Genomic DNA, 17,925 nt, shown 5'->3' on the forward strand with positions numbered 1-17,925 from the left:
AGGATGCCACTTGTGTGTTTACTGCAGTGTGAGAGAACTAACTAGCTTCACCAATTTACTAGTATATTGTTAAAAAGCTGAAGTGATGACATTGAGATTGAAATGCATGAGAAAGCAGCCTTAGAGAGAAAGCAACTATTCATAAAACATGGAAAGAAGGCTGGACTATAATTGGTATAGAGATGCAGCAGGATCTCTCAACTACCTTAGTTAACTGATTAAATTGAAAGATTAGGGCACTGCTGTAGGGATGCAGCAAGAATTGGTTGTCTCCATAGCCTTTTACTCAGTGAAAAAGGTACAATGTATGGCCATATTCTCTTTGCATGCAAAGTGTAGGGTCCTGTGTGTGAACAAATGTAGCTACTAGCAAGGGCAATTTATTCACTCTGAGCTGAACGCATAATCTTAAATTGATTTTCAGTGTAATTCTAAATGTGGTCAAGGTTATATTGCACTTATTGTCGAATAGCAAAACCACATCTAATGTTGGGAGCAACATTGAATGTTGTCAGGGGAGGGTAAACATTGTTGGCATGCATCCTGCTGCAGACAGTTGAAAGAGTAGTTGTTCCAGTCTGCCAGTCATTGGAATGACTGGCCAACGCCAGCACTGAAATTCATAGAAAAGCAAAATATTAAGAATGCTGGAAATCTGAACTGAAATTCATATGGTTTGACAGTAGCATCCTCTTAGTGGAGCACGCTGCTTGTGTGTTTACTGCAAAGCAGCAGTGTGAGAGGGCTTACTAATTCACCAACTGCTCAAAATTTTGAGATACCTTCCCTTTTCTTGGGTGACTTGGCACCTTTCAGGCCAAAAGCAGCTTTTAGGTTCTTCTAGAGTTAGTGCAACATATGGTAAGTGATCCTTGCTCACCGTATGCAGTAAAGTCGTACTGTTCCAATTCCTGAACTTCATGAATTCATGCATAGGACACTTACTGGGTATCCCTTTGACCACTGTGACTCTGATGTTCGTTCATCTGCAGTTTTCCAAGAATAAATGTGCACACCATGCATGCTTTGGCCGACTGCACATGTACAATTCACAATTTTACCGTTAAAAGCCAGCAATTGTGATATTCACTGGGAATGCATCCCCTGTGAACATCAGGACTTTATCTTATTGTACAAACTCATGGAAGAGCCTAAGACTGCATCTTTTGGCCCTGAAACATGCCCAGTTAACCTCAGATTATCTTGATGGGTGACTAGTAAATCAATTAAAGGCAACATGAGAAATAGCTTTATAATGCAGCATGTGGTTGGGCGTTTTGAATGTACTGCCTGAGAGTGTGGTGGAACCTGATTTAATTGTGGTTTGTGAAGGGCAATTCCATTATCATCTGATAAGTAAGCATTGCAGGCCTACAAGTAAAAATGAAGGAGAGAGACTGTTGAGTAGCTCTTATAGAGAGAGCTGGTGCAGACATGGTGGGCCAAATGTGTGGCCCTCCCTCTGTGCTGTAACCATTCCTTGATTAAATTACTTATGAAGCTATTTTCACACATCACTGGTCGTTAATTATAGAATTTAATTTTTATTTTGTGTGTTGTTTTAATTTGTATATTTATTGGTAAAATCTTCATTAATACTTTGTCTGACAGGTACAAAGGTTTCATTAAAGACTGCCCCAGTGGACAGCTTGATGCAGCAGGCTTTCAGAAAATCTACAAACAATTCTTTCCCTGTGGAGATCCAACCAAGTTTGCTACATTTGTCTTCAATGTCTTTGATGAAAATAAAGTGAGTACCTTATTCTCTAGATTCTGCCATTGAAGAAGATAAATTTTACCTCTTTTGTGAAAGGCCAGAGAGGGAGATTGAACTTGTAATAATGTGCACACTTCAAGCTTAGCTGAAATGCACATCCTTAAAATTAACAAGCTACTTGCAGGATTTCAGATCAATATGAGGTGGCATATCTCCGCAAACTAATGGATACATGGGACAAACTGTCAACTAAAGCAGTTAGTGTGCCAGTTGACATATTTAGAAGTGCACCAGATGAATGTCTATTTAGAATTGACAGCTAGTTTACATTATTAAGTGCAGATTGCGACTGAATGCTGTTTGAAGAGTACTTTTCAAGCAGACAACTAGTCAGGCTGAATAGTATATGTGAAAGTTGCTCGATTAGGTTTGGCTACAGCAACATTTGTATTGTTTAAAATCCAAAAGGATGGCACATCAATTTAACATCTCATTCAAAAGACAGTACCGCAACAAAGCAACATTCACAAATAAGTGCAGTGAAGTGCCCACCTATATATTGAATGCTGAATACACAGAGAATGGTTTGTGTGGTGTGGAATGAATGACCAGAGAAAGTGGTGGGTGCAGGTGTAGTTACAGCTTTTAAAAGACATTCGGATAAGTACATGAATAGGAAAGGTTTGGAGAGATATGGGCCAAATGCAGGCAAGTGGGACTGATTTAGTTCGGAAGCATGGTCATGTGCACTGGTTGGATCGAAGTGTCTGTTTCCATACTGTATGACTCAATGACTCTATAAATCCTGGCATAGGATTTGAACCCAAAATATTGTGAATCAGTGGCAAAAGCATTACAACTGAGATAAAGTTGAAAATCGAAATAACTCACAAATGAATTGACAAAGGTGCCTTTTTAACTGGATTTCAGGATGGAAAAATTGAGTTCTCTGAATTTATCCAAGCACTGTCAGTAACTTCAAGAGGGACTCTGGATGAGAAACTACGATGTAAGTAACTCGCTTGACCCAAATCTTCAGTCCATCTTGTTTAGTCTCCGTTTTGGCAATATTTCATCTTCAATTCTCAGTGCCCAATATACACAAATGAACAATTGTGGAGTTTTTATGCTTTTTGCAAGAAAACTTTAGTGCTGCAATTTGTGAAAACTGTTCTACTTTCTAAAGCCACTGTCTCTCAATTTAAAAACTAATATTCTTAGCATTAACTGCCTATTCCTAGTTGTTCTGAGAGCAGCTTAATCTAACTGAGTGCTTACTAGGCCACTTGGTAGGGCAATTAAGAGTCATCCATGTTGGTGCAGGACTGGAGTGATGTATTAGTCAGAGAGTGAAGACAGCAGATTTCCTTCGCTAAAGGACCTTAATATATCAGTTGTATTTTTATGACATTCTTAACAGGTTTGTGGTCATTTCTTTTTCTTGTTTATTAGCCAAGATCTCTGGATCATTAGTCTAATCATCAACTGTCTCAGTTCCAGGACAGCACTGCAAACGTTCCCTGGGGTACAGTACTTAACCTAATCAACTTCAGCTAATTTGTCCTTGCATCATAAAGTCAGAAATGGTAATATTCTCTGATGGTTGCCCAATATTCAGCACCATGTGGAAATCCTCAGTTATCTAAAATTGTCCAAAAGCAGCAAGACCTGGACAGTATTCAGGATCATGCTGATAAATGGCAAGTAATATGAGGTAATCTCCAACAAGACAAGTTACCCATTTTTCCTGTACATTTAAGGCTACTACCTTTGCTGAATCCCCCACAATCAACATCCTGGGAGTTACAGAAACTTAACTGAACCCCAGTCCTATAAATATTATGGCTATAAAAGTATGCCAGAGGCTAGGAATTCTGCAGCAAGTAACTCACTTCCTAACTTCCCCAAAGTCATTCTGCTATCTACAAGACATAAGCAACGAGTGTGATGGAAAATTCTTCATTGTCTGAATGAGTATACTCAAGAAGTTTACCATTGGCGTTCCATGCACCACCTTCATTGATTCCCTTTGTTACAAACATGCTGTGGCATAATGTACAAGATGTAAGTCAGCAAGGCATCTTTGCCAGCACCTTGCACCTAGAAAGGCAAGGGCAGCAGATCCATGGGAACCTCCAAGTTCCCCTCTAAATTTCATACCATCCTGACTTGGATCTGTATCACCATTCTGTAACTGTTGATGTGTCAGAATCCTGGGACTCCATTCCTTAATAGCACTGTGGGTTTATCTACACCTATGGACTGCAGCACTTCAAAAATGCAGCTAGTCACCACCTTCTCAATGACAACCTGAGTTGGGCAATAAGTGTTGACCTAGCCTGCATTTCATCCTGCGAATGAATAAATTGCAAAACCATTACATTACTGTACTCAGATAATTACAGATCACGACAACTCAAGATAATCACAGACCTTCTAACCATTTGTACTTAATTTTGTCATTTAAAATGCTGTCCACACACAACCTAAATTTAAAAGCAAATAATCTGTAGGCTTCGTTCAGCGTCATTTCACAGTAAGTGGACCTAACATAAACATTTGACATTTTTCATTGTGATACTAAAATCCTAATTATAACCTCTGGTGTTTCTTCTTCTACATGTGTTCTTGTCTAATAGTCCCTCGCAGGATAATTGTTGTAGAGTGAATGTCAGCTTTGGTTAGATTATAATTGAAATATTAACATGAGCATGATTTTTGAAGACCAGGTTTTTGGTAGTCTGCCTGGGAGCATTAATTTTGAATATGCAGTAATGTTTGACATGTCATTTCAGGGGCTTTTAAGTTGTATGACCTAGATAATGACGGCTACATCACCAGGAATGAGATGCTGGATATTGTGGATGCTATTTATCAGATGGTGGTAAGTAAATTTATGAATACCAACATAAATTGTACTTTGTCTTCCAATTTTGTAAATAAACCAAATTTTCTCTCTTTTGAGATAGTCTATTTCTTGATATTAAATGAACATTTTCTCTTAATTCTTAAAAAGAATTCCAGAATTAGGCTTAAATTTTATTACGCCAAAAGTTGAGAAGTTTTATTTTTAAATATTGGCAGTTTCCTTGTAAATAAGGATGTAAACTTCCAAGGCAGTGTGTATCTTAACTCTTGGGAATCTAATTTGGTAAGTCTTGAGCGCTGAATATATGTGGCATCCGTGGGATTTACAGGCACAAGTAAGATACTGTTGTAGAGATTGTTCGTAGCATTCAGCTTAGAATGAGAATTGATTCTTTGAATTGCACCAAGCTGATTTGAAATCCCAATAAGACAAGGTGAGAGTGACAATCCTTGACGTCCAGGTGGCATCAAGGAGCCCTAGCAAAACTGGAATCAGTGGAAATTGGAGGAATATTGACTGCTGGATGGAGTCACACTTGGCGCAAAGGAAGATGGTTGTGGTTGTTGGATGTCAGTCATCTCAGGTCCAGGACATCTCTGCAGGAGTTCCTCAGAGTAGTGTCCTATGCCCAACCATGTTTGATCAACGACCTTCTCTCCATCATAAGATCAGAAGTGTGGATATTCACCAATGATCACATAATATTCAGCACCATTTGTGACTCCTCAGATGTTCAAATAAACAAGACCTGGACAATATTCAAGCTTGGGCTGAATAGTGGCAAGTGACATTTGCGCCATACAAATGACAGGCGATGACTGTCTCTGATTAGAGACCATCTATCTAATGCTCTTCGACATTCAATGGTGTGCCATCACTGAATCCACCACTATCAACATTCTGGGGCTTGCCATTGACCAGAAACTCAACTGGACTCAATGTATAAATACAGTGGCTACAAGAGCAGGACAGAGGCTAGGAAGGCTACAGTTATCTCCTGACTTTCCAACGCCTGTCCATGATTTACAGTACACAAGTCAGGAGTGTGATGGAATGTTCCTCACTTGCCTGGATGAGTGCAGTTCTGACAGCTCTCAAGAAGTTTGACACCATTCAGGACAAAGCATCGCATGAACAAAAATCTATACCATCCACCATCAATGTTTCATACTGCAGTGTGTAGTATCTACAAGATACACTGCTTAAATTCACTAAAGATCTTAACACCTTCCAAACCCACAACTATTCCTAAAAATGTTTTAAACCTTATAAGTAAACCTCAATCAAGAGAAATTATTGCAAACCCTTGTCAAAGTAAAACATAAAATTATTAACAACAAAACAATCAGAATAAGGCTTAGAAGAGAATTCAGTTTGCAATTTCTGTTGAATAAAAGAGGTTGTCCTTAAGTTTCAGTCAGTAACGATTATAATGATTTCAGCAGCAGTTATTGAGACTGGTTTTAATAAAATTACTGGAAGCTAAAGTAAAGGTAATTGTAGCCAGGTTAATTGGCAAATATGGCAGAGTGTGCAAAGTTAACTGCAAGAGGGTGATTAAAAAGTTCACCTACTTCCTCATTCAGTTGAAATTAGAAGTGAACATTAGAGAATGGACAAAATCAAAAGCTTTTATTTGTTTAAAGTTATAGATTGATGAAATAGTCCAGAATGCAAGTTGGGAACCATGTCTGTAAAATTAAAGCAAATTAACAGGCAACCTTCCCACCTGTTGTGCATCTTTTAATTAGAGGGAGATATCCAGACCCCTGAATATGGAGAGAATGTCTCTGCTTGAACTATGGTCCACACCAAATTAAATTATCTTTCTTCTGCAGTAATGTCATAAAGGTATACGGGAAATTGTGCAAGAAAATGGCGTTGAGGTAAATTTAGGCCACAGTATAGAAAGTGGGCAGGCATGAGGCTCTGAGATAATGGGAACTGCAGATGCTGGAGAATCCAAGATAACAAAATGTGAGGCTGGATGAACACAGCAGGCCAAGCAGCATCTCAGGAGCACAAAAGCTGACGTTTTGGGCCTAGACCCTTCATCAGAGAGGGGGATGGGGAGAGGGAACTGGAATAACTAGGGAGAGAGGGGGAGGCGGACCGAAGATGGATAGAGGAGAAGATAGATGGAGAGGAGAGTGTAGGTGGGGAGGTGATAGGTCAATCCGGGGAGGACGGACAGGTCAAGGAGGCGGGATAAGGTTAGTAGGTAGGAAATGGAGGTGCGGCTTGAGGTGGGAGGAGGGGATAGGTGAGAGGAAGACCAGGATAGGGAGGCGGGGACGAGCTGGGCTGGTTTTGGGATGCAGTGGGGGAAGAGGAGATTTTGAAGCTTGTGAAGTCCACATTGATACCATTGGGCTGCAGGGTTCCCAAGCAGAATATGAGTTGCTGTTCCTGCAACCTTCGGGTGGCATCATTGTGGCACTGCAGGAGGGCCATGATGGACATGTCTAAGGAATGTGCAACCCATGTGCCCCTGAGACGCTGCCCGGCCCGCCGCGCTCATCCAGCCCCACACCCTATCATCTTGGATTCTCCAGCTTCCGCAGGTCCCATTAGCTCTAGTCCCAATTGTATTGAATTTGGCCCATCTCCCTTTCCTATCCACAAATCTGTCCAAATGTCTTTTAAATGTTGTAATTGTACTCGCGTCTACCACTCACTGTGGTAGTTCGTTTCATATATGCACCACCCTCTGTGTAAACAAATTGCCCCTCAGGTTCCTTAGACAACATGTCCATCATGGCCCTCCTGCAGTGCCACAATGATGCCACCCGAAGGTTGCAGGAACAGCAACTCATATTCTGCTTGGGAACCCTGCAGCCCAATGGTATCAATGTGGACTTCACCAAGCTTCAAAATCTCCTCTTCCCCACTGCATCCCAAAACCAGCCCAGCTCGTCCCCGCCTCCCTATCCTGGTCTTCCTCTCACCTATCCCCTCCTCCCACCTCAAGCCGCACCTCCATTTCCTACCTACTAACCTCATCCCGCCTCCTTGACCTGTCCGTCCTCCCCGGATTGACCTATCCCCTCCCCACCTACACTCTCCTCTCCAACTATCTTCTCCTCTATCCATCTTCGGTCCGCCTCCCCCTCTCTCCCTATTTATTCCAGTTCCCTCTCCCCATCCCCCTCTCTGATGAAGGGTCTAGGCCCGAAACGTCAGCTTTTGTGCTCCTGAGATGCTGCTGGGCCTGCTGTGTTCATCCAGCCTCACATTTTGTTATCAGGCATGAGGTTCTGAATGGCCTACTTTAACACCTACGTTCCGCCTCCCTCATACACAGAACTGTTTTCTTCCTTCGTGCAGTCGAGACTATGAGTCTTTGCCTCATTCTTCTTTACCATTGTTGATTTGTTCTATTGCCCTAAATTTTCGAGTGGCTAGATAGTTGTACATAGGGACACTGCAAAATTCCTGTTGTAGTAGACCTCAAACGAATTATCTAGGAAATCAAAGATTCTGCTCGACGATTCTCCTACACTTGAAATCCTCTGAATGTATTCATTTAAACAGTTAGTCATGGAAAGTTAAACTATTAAATAGCTAGTATAATCCCTGAGTAACTGTTCGGCCACCTGTTCTCCCCTCTCAAAAAATCTAACACCACCCTGAAAGCTATACCTTCTCCAGACCCTTTACACATCCATGACATGACAGCCCCTCTCCTCTCCAGAACCCAACCTGCCCACCTACTGGCAAACTTGACCCTCACTTCCTTCACCAGGTTAGGTCCCTTCACCCACTACCAGACTCAACCATACTCATTAACATTGAACAGCATATTACAATGACAGCCACCCAAGGACATCATGGCTCCTGGTCCACTTAGAGTTGCATATATGCCTATGCTTAGGTCAGATTATATAAAATGTTGATTTTTGTTAAAGTTTGTGCCATTCTTAGTTTTTAGATGTAATGTTTTGGGTCTTTAGGGTAATACAGTGGAACTCCCTGAAGAGGAGAACACACCAGAGAAACGGGTGGATAGGATTTTTGCCATGATGGACAAGGTAATGAATTTTGTGTTGTTTCAGTTTTATTTCAAATTATAACTGAATTTAAAAATTGACAGTAATTCTCAAATCAGAGCGTGGGTTGTAGCCATTGCCCATTCCAGAGCCTGCTCAATTGGCATTCTGTTGAATGGCACGACAATTGGAAGGTTCCTTGCCATGTGATCCATTCTGCCATGTCACTGCCAAGGTGGAACAGTTGAAACTGAGTCCCACAGTGTCTTTGCCAATTGAAACTTAAACTTGTATTTCCACTTATCAGGTAGTTTTGGGGAGCTTTACATCTGTTCCCTGCATTTATGGCAGTTTACTAATTCTGGCAACATCTGTGGAGAGGGAGGGAGAGAGAGAGAGAGAGAGAGAGTTAATGTTTTTAGTCTGATGTGACTCTTCTTTCTGTAGCGTTTTATTTCTATTTCAAATCTCCAGCATCCATAGTATTTTGTTTTTATTTCAGTAATTTTGATTACCTGTATTACAGAATGCTGATGGGAAATTGACACTACAGGAGTTTCAAGAGGGATCAAAAGCAGACCCATCCATCGTCCAAGCGCTTTCTCTATATGATGGTCTAGTATAGTTCCTGTTATCTCCCTTGTGCCATGGTAGGTTTCAATAGCGACAGCTTTGGTTCTTCAAATTACAGATATACATGTCTTCTGCTGTAAAGGATCCATACAGTGTAATTTTATGAATGTAAAATAATATTTCCAAATACCATTATTAGGAGTCCTCCTTGGATAACTCCAGCTATAATAGTGATGGGAGTGACAGGAAATCAGGATTTTTTTTATTCATTCATTCATTCATTGCTGGCTAGATCAGCATTTATTGCCCATCCCTAATTGCCAGTGAGCTGATAAGAGTAAACTACATTGCAGTAAGTTTGGGGTCACATGGGCCAAACGCGGCACGTTAAGTGTCTCCAAGGCAGAGATCGATAAATTCTTGATCTCACAAGGAATCAAGGGCTACGGGGAGAGAGCAGGGAAGTGGAGTTGAAATGTCCACCAGCCATGATTAAATGGCAGAGTGTACTTGATGGGCCGAATGGCCTTACTTCCACTCCTATGTCTTATGGTCTTATGGCCAGTTTCTTTGTCTAAAAGGTATTAGTGAACCAGATGGGTTTTTCTGACAATTGACAATAACTTCATGATCATCATTAATTTTTAATTCCAGATTTTTACTGAATTCAGACTTCACCATCTGCCTAGATAACATTCAAACCCAAGTCCCCAGAATAAAACCTAGGTCTCTGGATTAATGCCCTAGAATTAAGCCAATGCCTCCACATCATGGTGCTGGCTATGGGAGAGACTGGTCAGTGGTGAGTTAGGTGTTCTGTTGAAGTTACCCATGAACCAGTCTAGGTTTTTAATTCAGTAACATTTCCTGGGTAACTATTAAGCTATTAAATGAATCAGAACCCTCAAAGTCTGTGACTTCAAGGGACTTTTTTTTAGAGCGTTACAGATGCAGCAGAATTATCCATTAAATCTTTCAATACCCCAGTTAATTCCCATATAATTTGCATTAGGGATACAGCGGTGTCTCAGCATATAACTTCAGTCTACGCTGCAGCATCAACTGTCTGGCCATCAGAATATCTGTGTCATGATCTTAGTGCATGGATGGAAGTAAGAGGTTTTATACTTTATGATCCTCAGCTGTTCAAATGTGCATTCATTCCAAAAGGGGTCACTGGATAACAGTCAAAGCAGAAAGTCCAATTGATTTGTTTCTTATCCCTAACTCAAAGGCTCACTGTCTTCTTTGCAAGATCACTTAACTGAATACAGACTGGGTATGCACCTTGGATCTGTGAAAACAGCAGACAGGATAGGAAATAAGAAAAGTGAAAGTAAGCTGGCCCCAATTATCCTAGCAGTGACTACCCATAGACTCTGCTATTGGTGGTTCTATCCACTGACCATTTATCCCTTTCCTTGCCAGATGTCCAGGGATGAACCATTTTGGTGCCATTTTAACGGTTCTGTGCAGAAACTCGATGGTCCAGCAGTCGCTCACCTTCACCCAGATGTGAACAGGAGTGCACGGGTGTGTGCAAGCTGAGCTCTTTTGCTTGTCTCCATTTGCCAATCTCAGCTTAAGAACCCAAAATGTTGTTTTTACACTTGAGAACTCTGCAGTAGACACACACCTTGTTTTTTTGGAAAGACTTGATTGAAAGGAGCATTGATATTTGCCTTTTTGTACAATTTTAGACTGAATTAAATTGCTCTATCTGTAAGTTATTTTTGTTTGGCTGCACTGGCTGCCTCAATTAATGTTTTAAATGAACAAAAAAGAAATTGCTGGCCTTGTATTGTCAGAAAATGATAGCAGCGGAGTACTGCAAAGTGACAGTTTTATGTGTGTTTTGTGCTTTAAGTGAAATGTGTTTTATCATGTTTATTATTTATTTAATTGTGAAATTGCATTGTATTCTTGTGTTATCTTTTATTTTGTTGCAAAGAGGTTAGTTTTCAAACCTGTACTTGTACCTATCACCAATTAAATCAAAATTGTAGGAATTGTGAATATCAAACTGTTGTATCATAACTGAGCTAATGTCCTGTCATTACAAATGTTTGAGTTATGAAAGTTCCTTTATTTAATATCTTCTCAAACACCGTTTAACTGAAGACAATGTACAATTTTGAATGCATTATAGGCCAATAATACAACAAAAGATTCTGGTGCGCACACAAATCCAGGATAAAGGCTGTTGTCTAACCTTGAGCCCTTGGAATACACACATGTCTGTTTTTTCTTTAATCTGCTCTATACAGTTTAGGTCCTCATCAGTTGTAATATTTTAGATTATGAAATTGTAAATTAATGTTTCTTTTGATCAGCCGGGAAATGACTTGAAATGGGTTGACCATGGTTCAATACTGATGGCACGTAACATAATCATGGTTATTTTTACTGGAAGGAGATTGTAGTTTGGTCTGAACTGCATTGATTTTGTGGTTTTATTTCCTCAGTTTCAGAATTAATTTGAGTTGGTATCTTAATGAGTGGCACAGTACATGCACACAGTGTTATTTGCACGTCAGGACTTGTCAGTCACAGCCATGGCTAAACTCCTTTGGCCATAATGTGTTTTTGCTCGTTCTTAAATTTAGAAGGAAATATATTTTTCCCTAGTTTGTGAACTAATGGAAGTCTTCTGGATATCAATGGGTTGGACAGTAAGGAAATACTATGTACTGACAATGTGTGCAGTTTACAAGAATCTAGTTTTTTAAAAAAAGGGAGTAACAACTTACGGTGCGCATTAAAAGTCCTGAGTTGGATATAACTGATCTGTATTAAATATGTGAAGTGCATATCAGGATAGATTTATTGGTCCTTTCAAAATTCTGAGTTTTCTAAAACTGACACTTGTATTGTAAGCCCTTCAGGGTACATCGTTTTGTTTTGAAATTGTTTTGTTACCCTTTGGTTTTCTTTATTACATTTAATGTTTGTTTTAAAATTAAGAAATATAAATGAGATTATAACTGCTGCACGAAGTGATATTTTGTAGTTTTCAATGCAGTGTTGTTATATTTTTGATATTTTTAAATTGCTTTGCTTAACGATACATTGTTTGATTCCATGCTGCGATGCTAATTATTCACTCAACGCACAATTGCAAATAGCTATACTCCAGATAACTCAAGTTCTAAAATGCAACTAACAGTCACCACCATATGTCATGCACACTAAAGTTTGGCAGGCCCAGAGGAAACATTTCAGAAGTGGTTTAGTGACATCTCTTGCTGGACACCCTCTTCCCTGTCCTCCCCTCCTTGCTACTTTCCCAACACTAGCCACTGAGCACTTTTTGCCATAGTTTTTCCAGTTCTATCTCAATTACTCCCATTTTAATTTTAATTTTTCAAATGATCTATTTTCGTATTTTTGTTGCTCCTTTTCTTTGTCATTTTGAAGGGTTTACTTGAATTTTGTTTTTTTTCTAGAGATCATGTTTTCAAAATTAGCCATTGTTATTCCCATTTTCTATGGCACACATCTGTGTCTTGTCTGAACCTTCTCAATAACTTTCTGCTTTATTACTTGCTATATAAAATTGCTCTGCATGTTCAACAAATGCTGCATGTGTCGAAGAAATTGTAATTCAAAGCAACGCATGCAAATACAATACTACAAACTCATTTCAGTTTGAAGTGGCAAAGGCTGTCGGTATATCTCTTCATGGGGATCCACTGAGTTTGTCTTGATTTTGCTGTGATCAGTTGTGATGTCTTGTTTAGTTGGAATCGTATTTAAACTACCAAGGTAACTGGGATCATTATTCAGTAGCTTCATCAAAATGAAACCACTCTGAGCAGTGCTGACATTTGTTTCCTTGGTGTGTATATTTTCATAAAATCAAAGAACATTTGTGGCCCAGAAGGAAGTCATTTAACCCATCATGGGTCTATTGTGTTTGTCATTTATACAAACAATTTGAATGAGTATATGGGAAGCATGGGTTGGTAAGTTTCGGGATGACACCAAAATTGGTGCAGTAGATAGTGATAAAGGTTATCTAGGTTACAAAGGGATCTTAATCAATTGGGCCACGCTGTGGCAGCTGAAGTTTAATTTAGATGATTGTGAAGTGTTGCATTGTGATAAGATGAACAAGAGTAGGATTTACACAGTTAATGATAGAGCCATGCAGAATCGTAAAACAGAGACACCTAGGGGTTCAGGCACCTACTTCATTGAAACTTGCATCACAGGTTGAAGGTAAAGAAGGCATTTGCCACACTTACCCTCATTGCACAGATCATTTGAGCATAGGTGAGAAAAGAAAGAATTAAAAGGGACATGAGGGGCAACTTTTTTTTCACCCGGAGGGTGGTTCATATGTGGAAAGAACTGTCAGAGGAAGTGGTAGATGTAGATACATTTAAAAGACATTTGTATAATGTCATATAGCATTTGTATGGGATATTGGTGGGGCCACTTTCAGAGTGCTGTGTCCTGCTAATAGGAAGGATATTATTAAATTGGACAGGGCGCAGAAAAGATTTACAAGGATGGTAATGGGATGTTATCTTAAAATTCATATAATTTTAAGGTAAGTGGAGAAAGATTGAAAAGGGACCTGAGGAACACCTTTTTCACACAGAGGGTGGTTCATATGTGAAATGAACTGCGAAGGAAGTGGTAGATACAAGTACAGTTAGAACATTTAAAAGGCATTTGAACAGTCATGTAAATAGGAAAGGTTAAAGGGATATGGGCTAAATGCAGCAAATGATATTAATTTAGTTTGGGAAACTTGGTCGGGTGTATGAATTGGACTGAAAGGTCTGTTTCCATGCTGTATGACTCCATGTCTGCATTGGATGAGAAACAAGCTGCAGCATTTCGTCCATCGTGCTAAGGGTTACAGCACTTGAGGTGCATATCCAGATACTTTTCCATCAGATGCGCACTATGCTAATTTATTAACAAGTTATTTGTATATATGAAAAGTGCATTCATCTCAAGGTACGTTTAGAAGCTGTTCGGCAAATCACTGAATATGGTCATGGGTTCCACTGTACCTGCTTGCATCTTTATGACACTTCTTAAACAACCTTTTAACCTGCTTTAGTTCTCCCATTAAGAAAAGTTTAAGGGATTCTCCAGAATTGTTATAAAGTCATAGTCATACAGCACAGAAACAGACCCTTCAGTCCAACTCATCCATGCCAACCATGAATCACAAACTAAACTAGTTTCACTTGCCTGTGTTTCACCCATGACCCCCTAAACCTTTCCTATTCATGTACCTATCTAAGTATCTTTTAAATGTCGTAACTGTGCCTGCAGCTAGCACTTCCTCTGGCATTTCATTCCTTTGTGGAAAAAGATGCCCCTCAGGTCCCTTTTAAATCTTCTCCTCTCACCTATAAATTTGCCCCCTAGTTTTGAACTCCCCCACCCTAGAGAAAAGGCCTTTGCTATTCATCTTGTGTCTGCCGTTCATGATTTTATTAACCTCCTACGCTCTAGTGAAAAAAGTCCCAGCCTATCCAGCCTCTCCTTATAACTGAAACCCTCCAGTCCCAGCAACATCTGGCAAATCTTTTCTGAACACTCTCCAGTTTAATAATATCCTTCCTGCAGGGCGACCCCAACTGTAAAAGTACTCCAGAAATGACCTCACCAAGATCCTCTGAAACCTCAAAATAATGTCCCAAATCCTGTACACAATAGTCTGAGCAATGTAGGCAAGTGCTAAATGCCAACGTAACTATCTTTGAACTGTAAAGTGAGTTTGAATCACTTGTTTGTCCCAAAGTCAATTTTCATTCATAAACTAGTTTTCACCTTGCTTTTCTGACTTACAGCAAAGCAGACTGCAATCAGATAGTAGCAGTTAAGAATAATATTTACATGAATAGTTTCCATTATGGATACTAGGGCTGTTTTGGTCTTCTCATTTAATGACAAATCTCAAGAGTTCCAATTATTACGCAGTTTCAAGTGCATTACTGAGTTTGAGCATGTAAATTGGCTTTTGGTGCACGATGTAAGGGAATCTACCTGATTTTTTTTCAGTTGTTAAAAGGCGTAGAGAACAGGTTGAGCTCCTTTTTCAGAGAACTATTCCTTCCAGCTAATGCACCAATGTCTACTGCACCTGACCAATCTAATCTATCCTAGCACAGTGGCAAAATCTCCCATCTGATTTCCTAATTTTTTAAATAAAATTAAAATACATGTGTATGTGATTATCACATGTTTAGATAATGTAGACAAAGTAAAGATAATGGTACAAGACAAAGGACATAGGTTTCAAATATTATATCAGGGGCACATGGGAAATGTGAAGAAATATTTTAAGCAGTAAATGGTAATAACCTGAAACTTCCTGTTTGAGGCAGTAGAAGTGGGAATAATCTGTGATTTCAGAAAAAAACTGGATGAGTACCTAATGGAAATAAACATGCAATGCAACTGAGATAAGTAGATGGGACTGATAGGCTGCTAAGTAGAGAGCTGGCACGAATTTGAGCTGCTGCTCTAACTTGGTGACAGTCATCAAGATAAATCTTCATTCAGCAGTAAGCAAACAGATGCGTTTAGATCAGAGAAAATTTGAGATTGATCCATGCAGTTAGTGATTGAAGCAGCTGACCAATTTTTGCTCAAACCAATATTTTGGTTATATACAGCTTTTTGTACTTTGTAATCTTCCGCTCATACACTGCATGATGACAATTAATAAGACGAGCTGTTATGTTGATGTTCAAAATCAAAGTCAGAGAGGTTGGAGGCTCAAAATCAAAGTCAGAGAAAGAATACTTTTGCTGTGGTGATTTTCTCAGCAGAGACTTTAACATGAGGACATTTGGCATGAATAATTGATAAACTGCTGTCACTTGCAAGTCTTTTTGTGCTTTTCCCCCATTACCATGAGTTAGTTGTCCAGTACGTTCCAAACTCCCTGGCTTTTAGTGTCTATTGCTGCTTATTGAACTGCATTTTGAGAGTTGATAAGTACACTTGGGCTTGATTTCTGAAATCTCCTTCCATGTAATTCTGCCATATTTTGTTTTACTTTTCTTGTGTGCACCGCCAGTTGTGGCAGCAGCAAAAGAACAGTAAGTTTAACTTTTTCTTTTACCAGCTACACGTATGTTTAGTATGTGTGTGTTTAAAGAAACCTCCTTTAAATTCTGAAATAAGAAGTGAAAATGCTGGAGAACACCATCTTCACAGATGCTGCCAAACCTGCTGAGTTGCTCCAGCATTTTCTATTTTAATTTCAGATTTCCAGCATCTGCAGCATTTAGCTCTTGCCATTAAAACTCTGGATTTACAGTATTTAGATAGCATCGAGTTAAATTTTTCAACTTGGATGTAAATTTAACTGGCAGGACCTCATCTTGAATACTGATGTGTGACACTGACAGATTAACTAAGCACGTTGTATGGGGTACACTACTTCTTCATTTGTTAACTGGATAATTGTCAAATATCAGCTGTGCTACCATTTATCTCCTGTTCCAGCCTTTGCGTACATAACCTTTTTGTTACAGTATGGTTAGAGCTTAAGGATATGTGTAGAATTTTCCTATTTACTTTCAGAAGAAAAATATCTATTGATTTGCAACAGCTTCTTCTCTGGCAGCTGAACTGGGTAGTCTCACTTGATTAGAATACATTGATCTTACGTACATGCTAATAACATTGTTAATTATTAATTGCAATAAACCTGGAAGACACTAAATAAATGGAAGGTCACATTTATTAACAGTTAAATGGTTTGTTGTGGTGTAGTATTAAGCCACTCAGACTAAAAATCCCAGATTTGATCTTGTTTTGTGCTCAAATGGCATTTTTGAAATGGGCCTGCATTTTAGGTTACATGAGCCCAGAAGGGATTTTACTCTTTATTGTATTCAGTCTGCTTATGGAGAGGTTGTCCCTTGGATGATGTCTGTGATTGAACGACTCATTGGCAGTTATGAAGAGTGACTATTTAACCATGATCATAGAAGGCAAATAATACTTGGTGAGCTCTACCGCACTTAAGAGTTCGTTTATTAAAAAGGAGTGCAAAAAATGCTTCAAAAATTGTACGTAAGTGTGCGTTCACATTTCTTTGAAAAACACTTTTGCCCTGTTTTGTCCTAGGAAGACATCTACGTACACTTGTACATTTCTGCTTCTTGGTCACGTCGTGAGCCAAACCAATTGAGAGTGTGGTGCCACAGACTAAATGCAACCCAGAATCTATCAACATTAACATTGCCTGGTTCTATTTGTCTGATTTGATTGCATGTCCCACTTATGTCTTACATGTTTCAGCTCTGAATTTCTGTGAGCAATGTATTGCATGTGATATGTGAAGCACTGAATATGCAGCAATATTTGATCAGAATAAGGTCAATAAAATCTTGGAGGAGTGATCATTAATATCTGGTGGCTTCATTTTGATTACAGAATTTTTGCAGAATTACTTTTTTTGTGAATATTCACTGTTAATACAGGTGTTTTGTTGCTGTACAATGGCTGGTTACAGTTGTATAAATCAATGTGCTAGAAATGGTGAAATGGAGTTGTAGCTCCTGTGAACCGGAGGAAAATGTCAATCTACATCTGGATAGCCCAAAGGAAATATGTTTGGATTATTCAGTCCTTGATTATCATTGGAAGCACTCAGGAACACTAACAATTTGCATTTTATTGAGCCTCATAGGAGCATATTCAGACAAATATTGCCATCAAAGCAGAGGAAACAGCAAATGAAAATTTGAATTAAATGAACTGGAATTTGAACATGTTTTTGAATGTAAATTCAA

At 39.3% G+C, this 17,925-nt stretch overlaps 1 protein-coding gene across 5 annotated transcripts in view; it reads left to right on the forward strand.

Moving 5' to 3' along the window:
- Positions 1–17,539, forward strand: part of LOC125465547 (neuronal calcium sensor 1) — a 129,954-nt gene extending 112,415 nt beyond the window's left edge. For 4 of the 5 annotated variants that reach the window (XM_048559183.2, XM_048559184.2, XM_048559185.2 and 1 more), the window contains 6 exons: positions 1,612–1,750; positions 2,648–2,726; positions 4,513–4,601; positions 8,540–8,617; positions 9,102–9,225; positions 10,577–17,539. In XM_048559183.2, coding sequence (XP_048415140.1) covers positions 1,612–1,750; positions 2,648–2,726; positions 4,513–4,601; positions 8,540–8,617; positions 9,102–9,200 — 484 coding nt within the window. In that variant the 3' untranslated portion in view covers positions 9,201–9,225; positions 10,577–17,539. The remainder of the gene's footprint in view (positions 1–1,611; positions 1,751–2,647; positions 2,727–4,512; positions 4,602–8,539; positions 8,618–9,101; positions 9,226–10,576) is intronic. The other variant, XR_009442763.1, reaches the window with a different exon arrangement.
- Positions 17,540–17,925: the final 386 nt, after the last annotated feature.

The sequence above is a fragment of the Stegostoma tigrinum genome, chromosome 29, assembly GCF_030684315.1.
Source record: "Stegostoma tigrinum isolate sSteTig4 chromosome 29, sSteTig4.hap1, whole genome shotgun sequence".
Taxonomy (NCBI): Eukaryota; Metazoa; Chordata; class Chondrichthyes; order Orectolobiformes; family Stegostomatidae; genus Stegostoma; species Stegostoma tigrinum.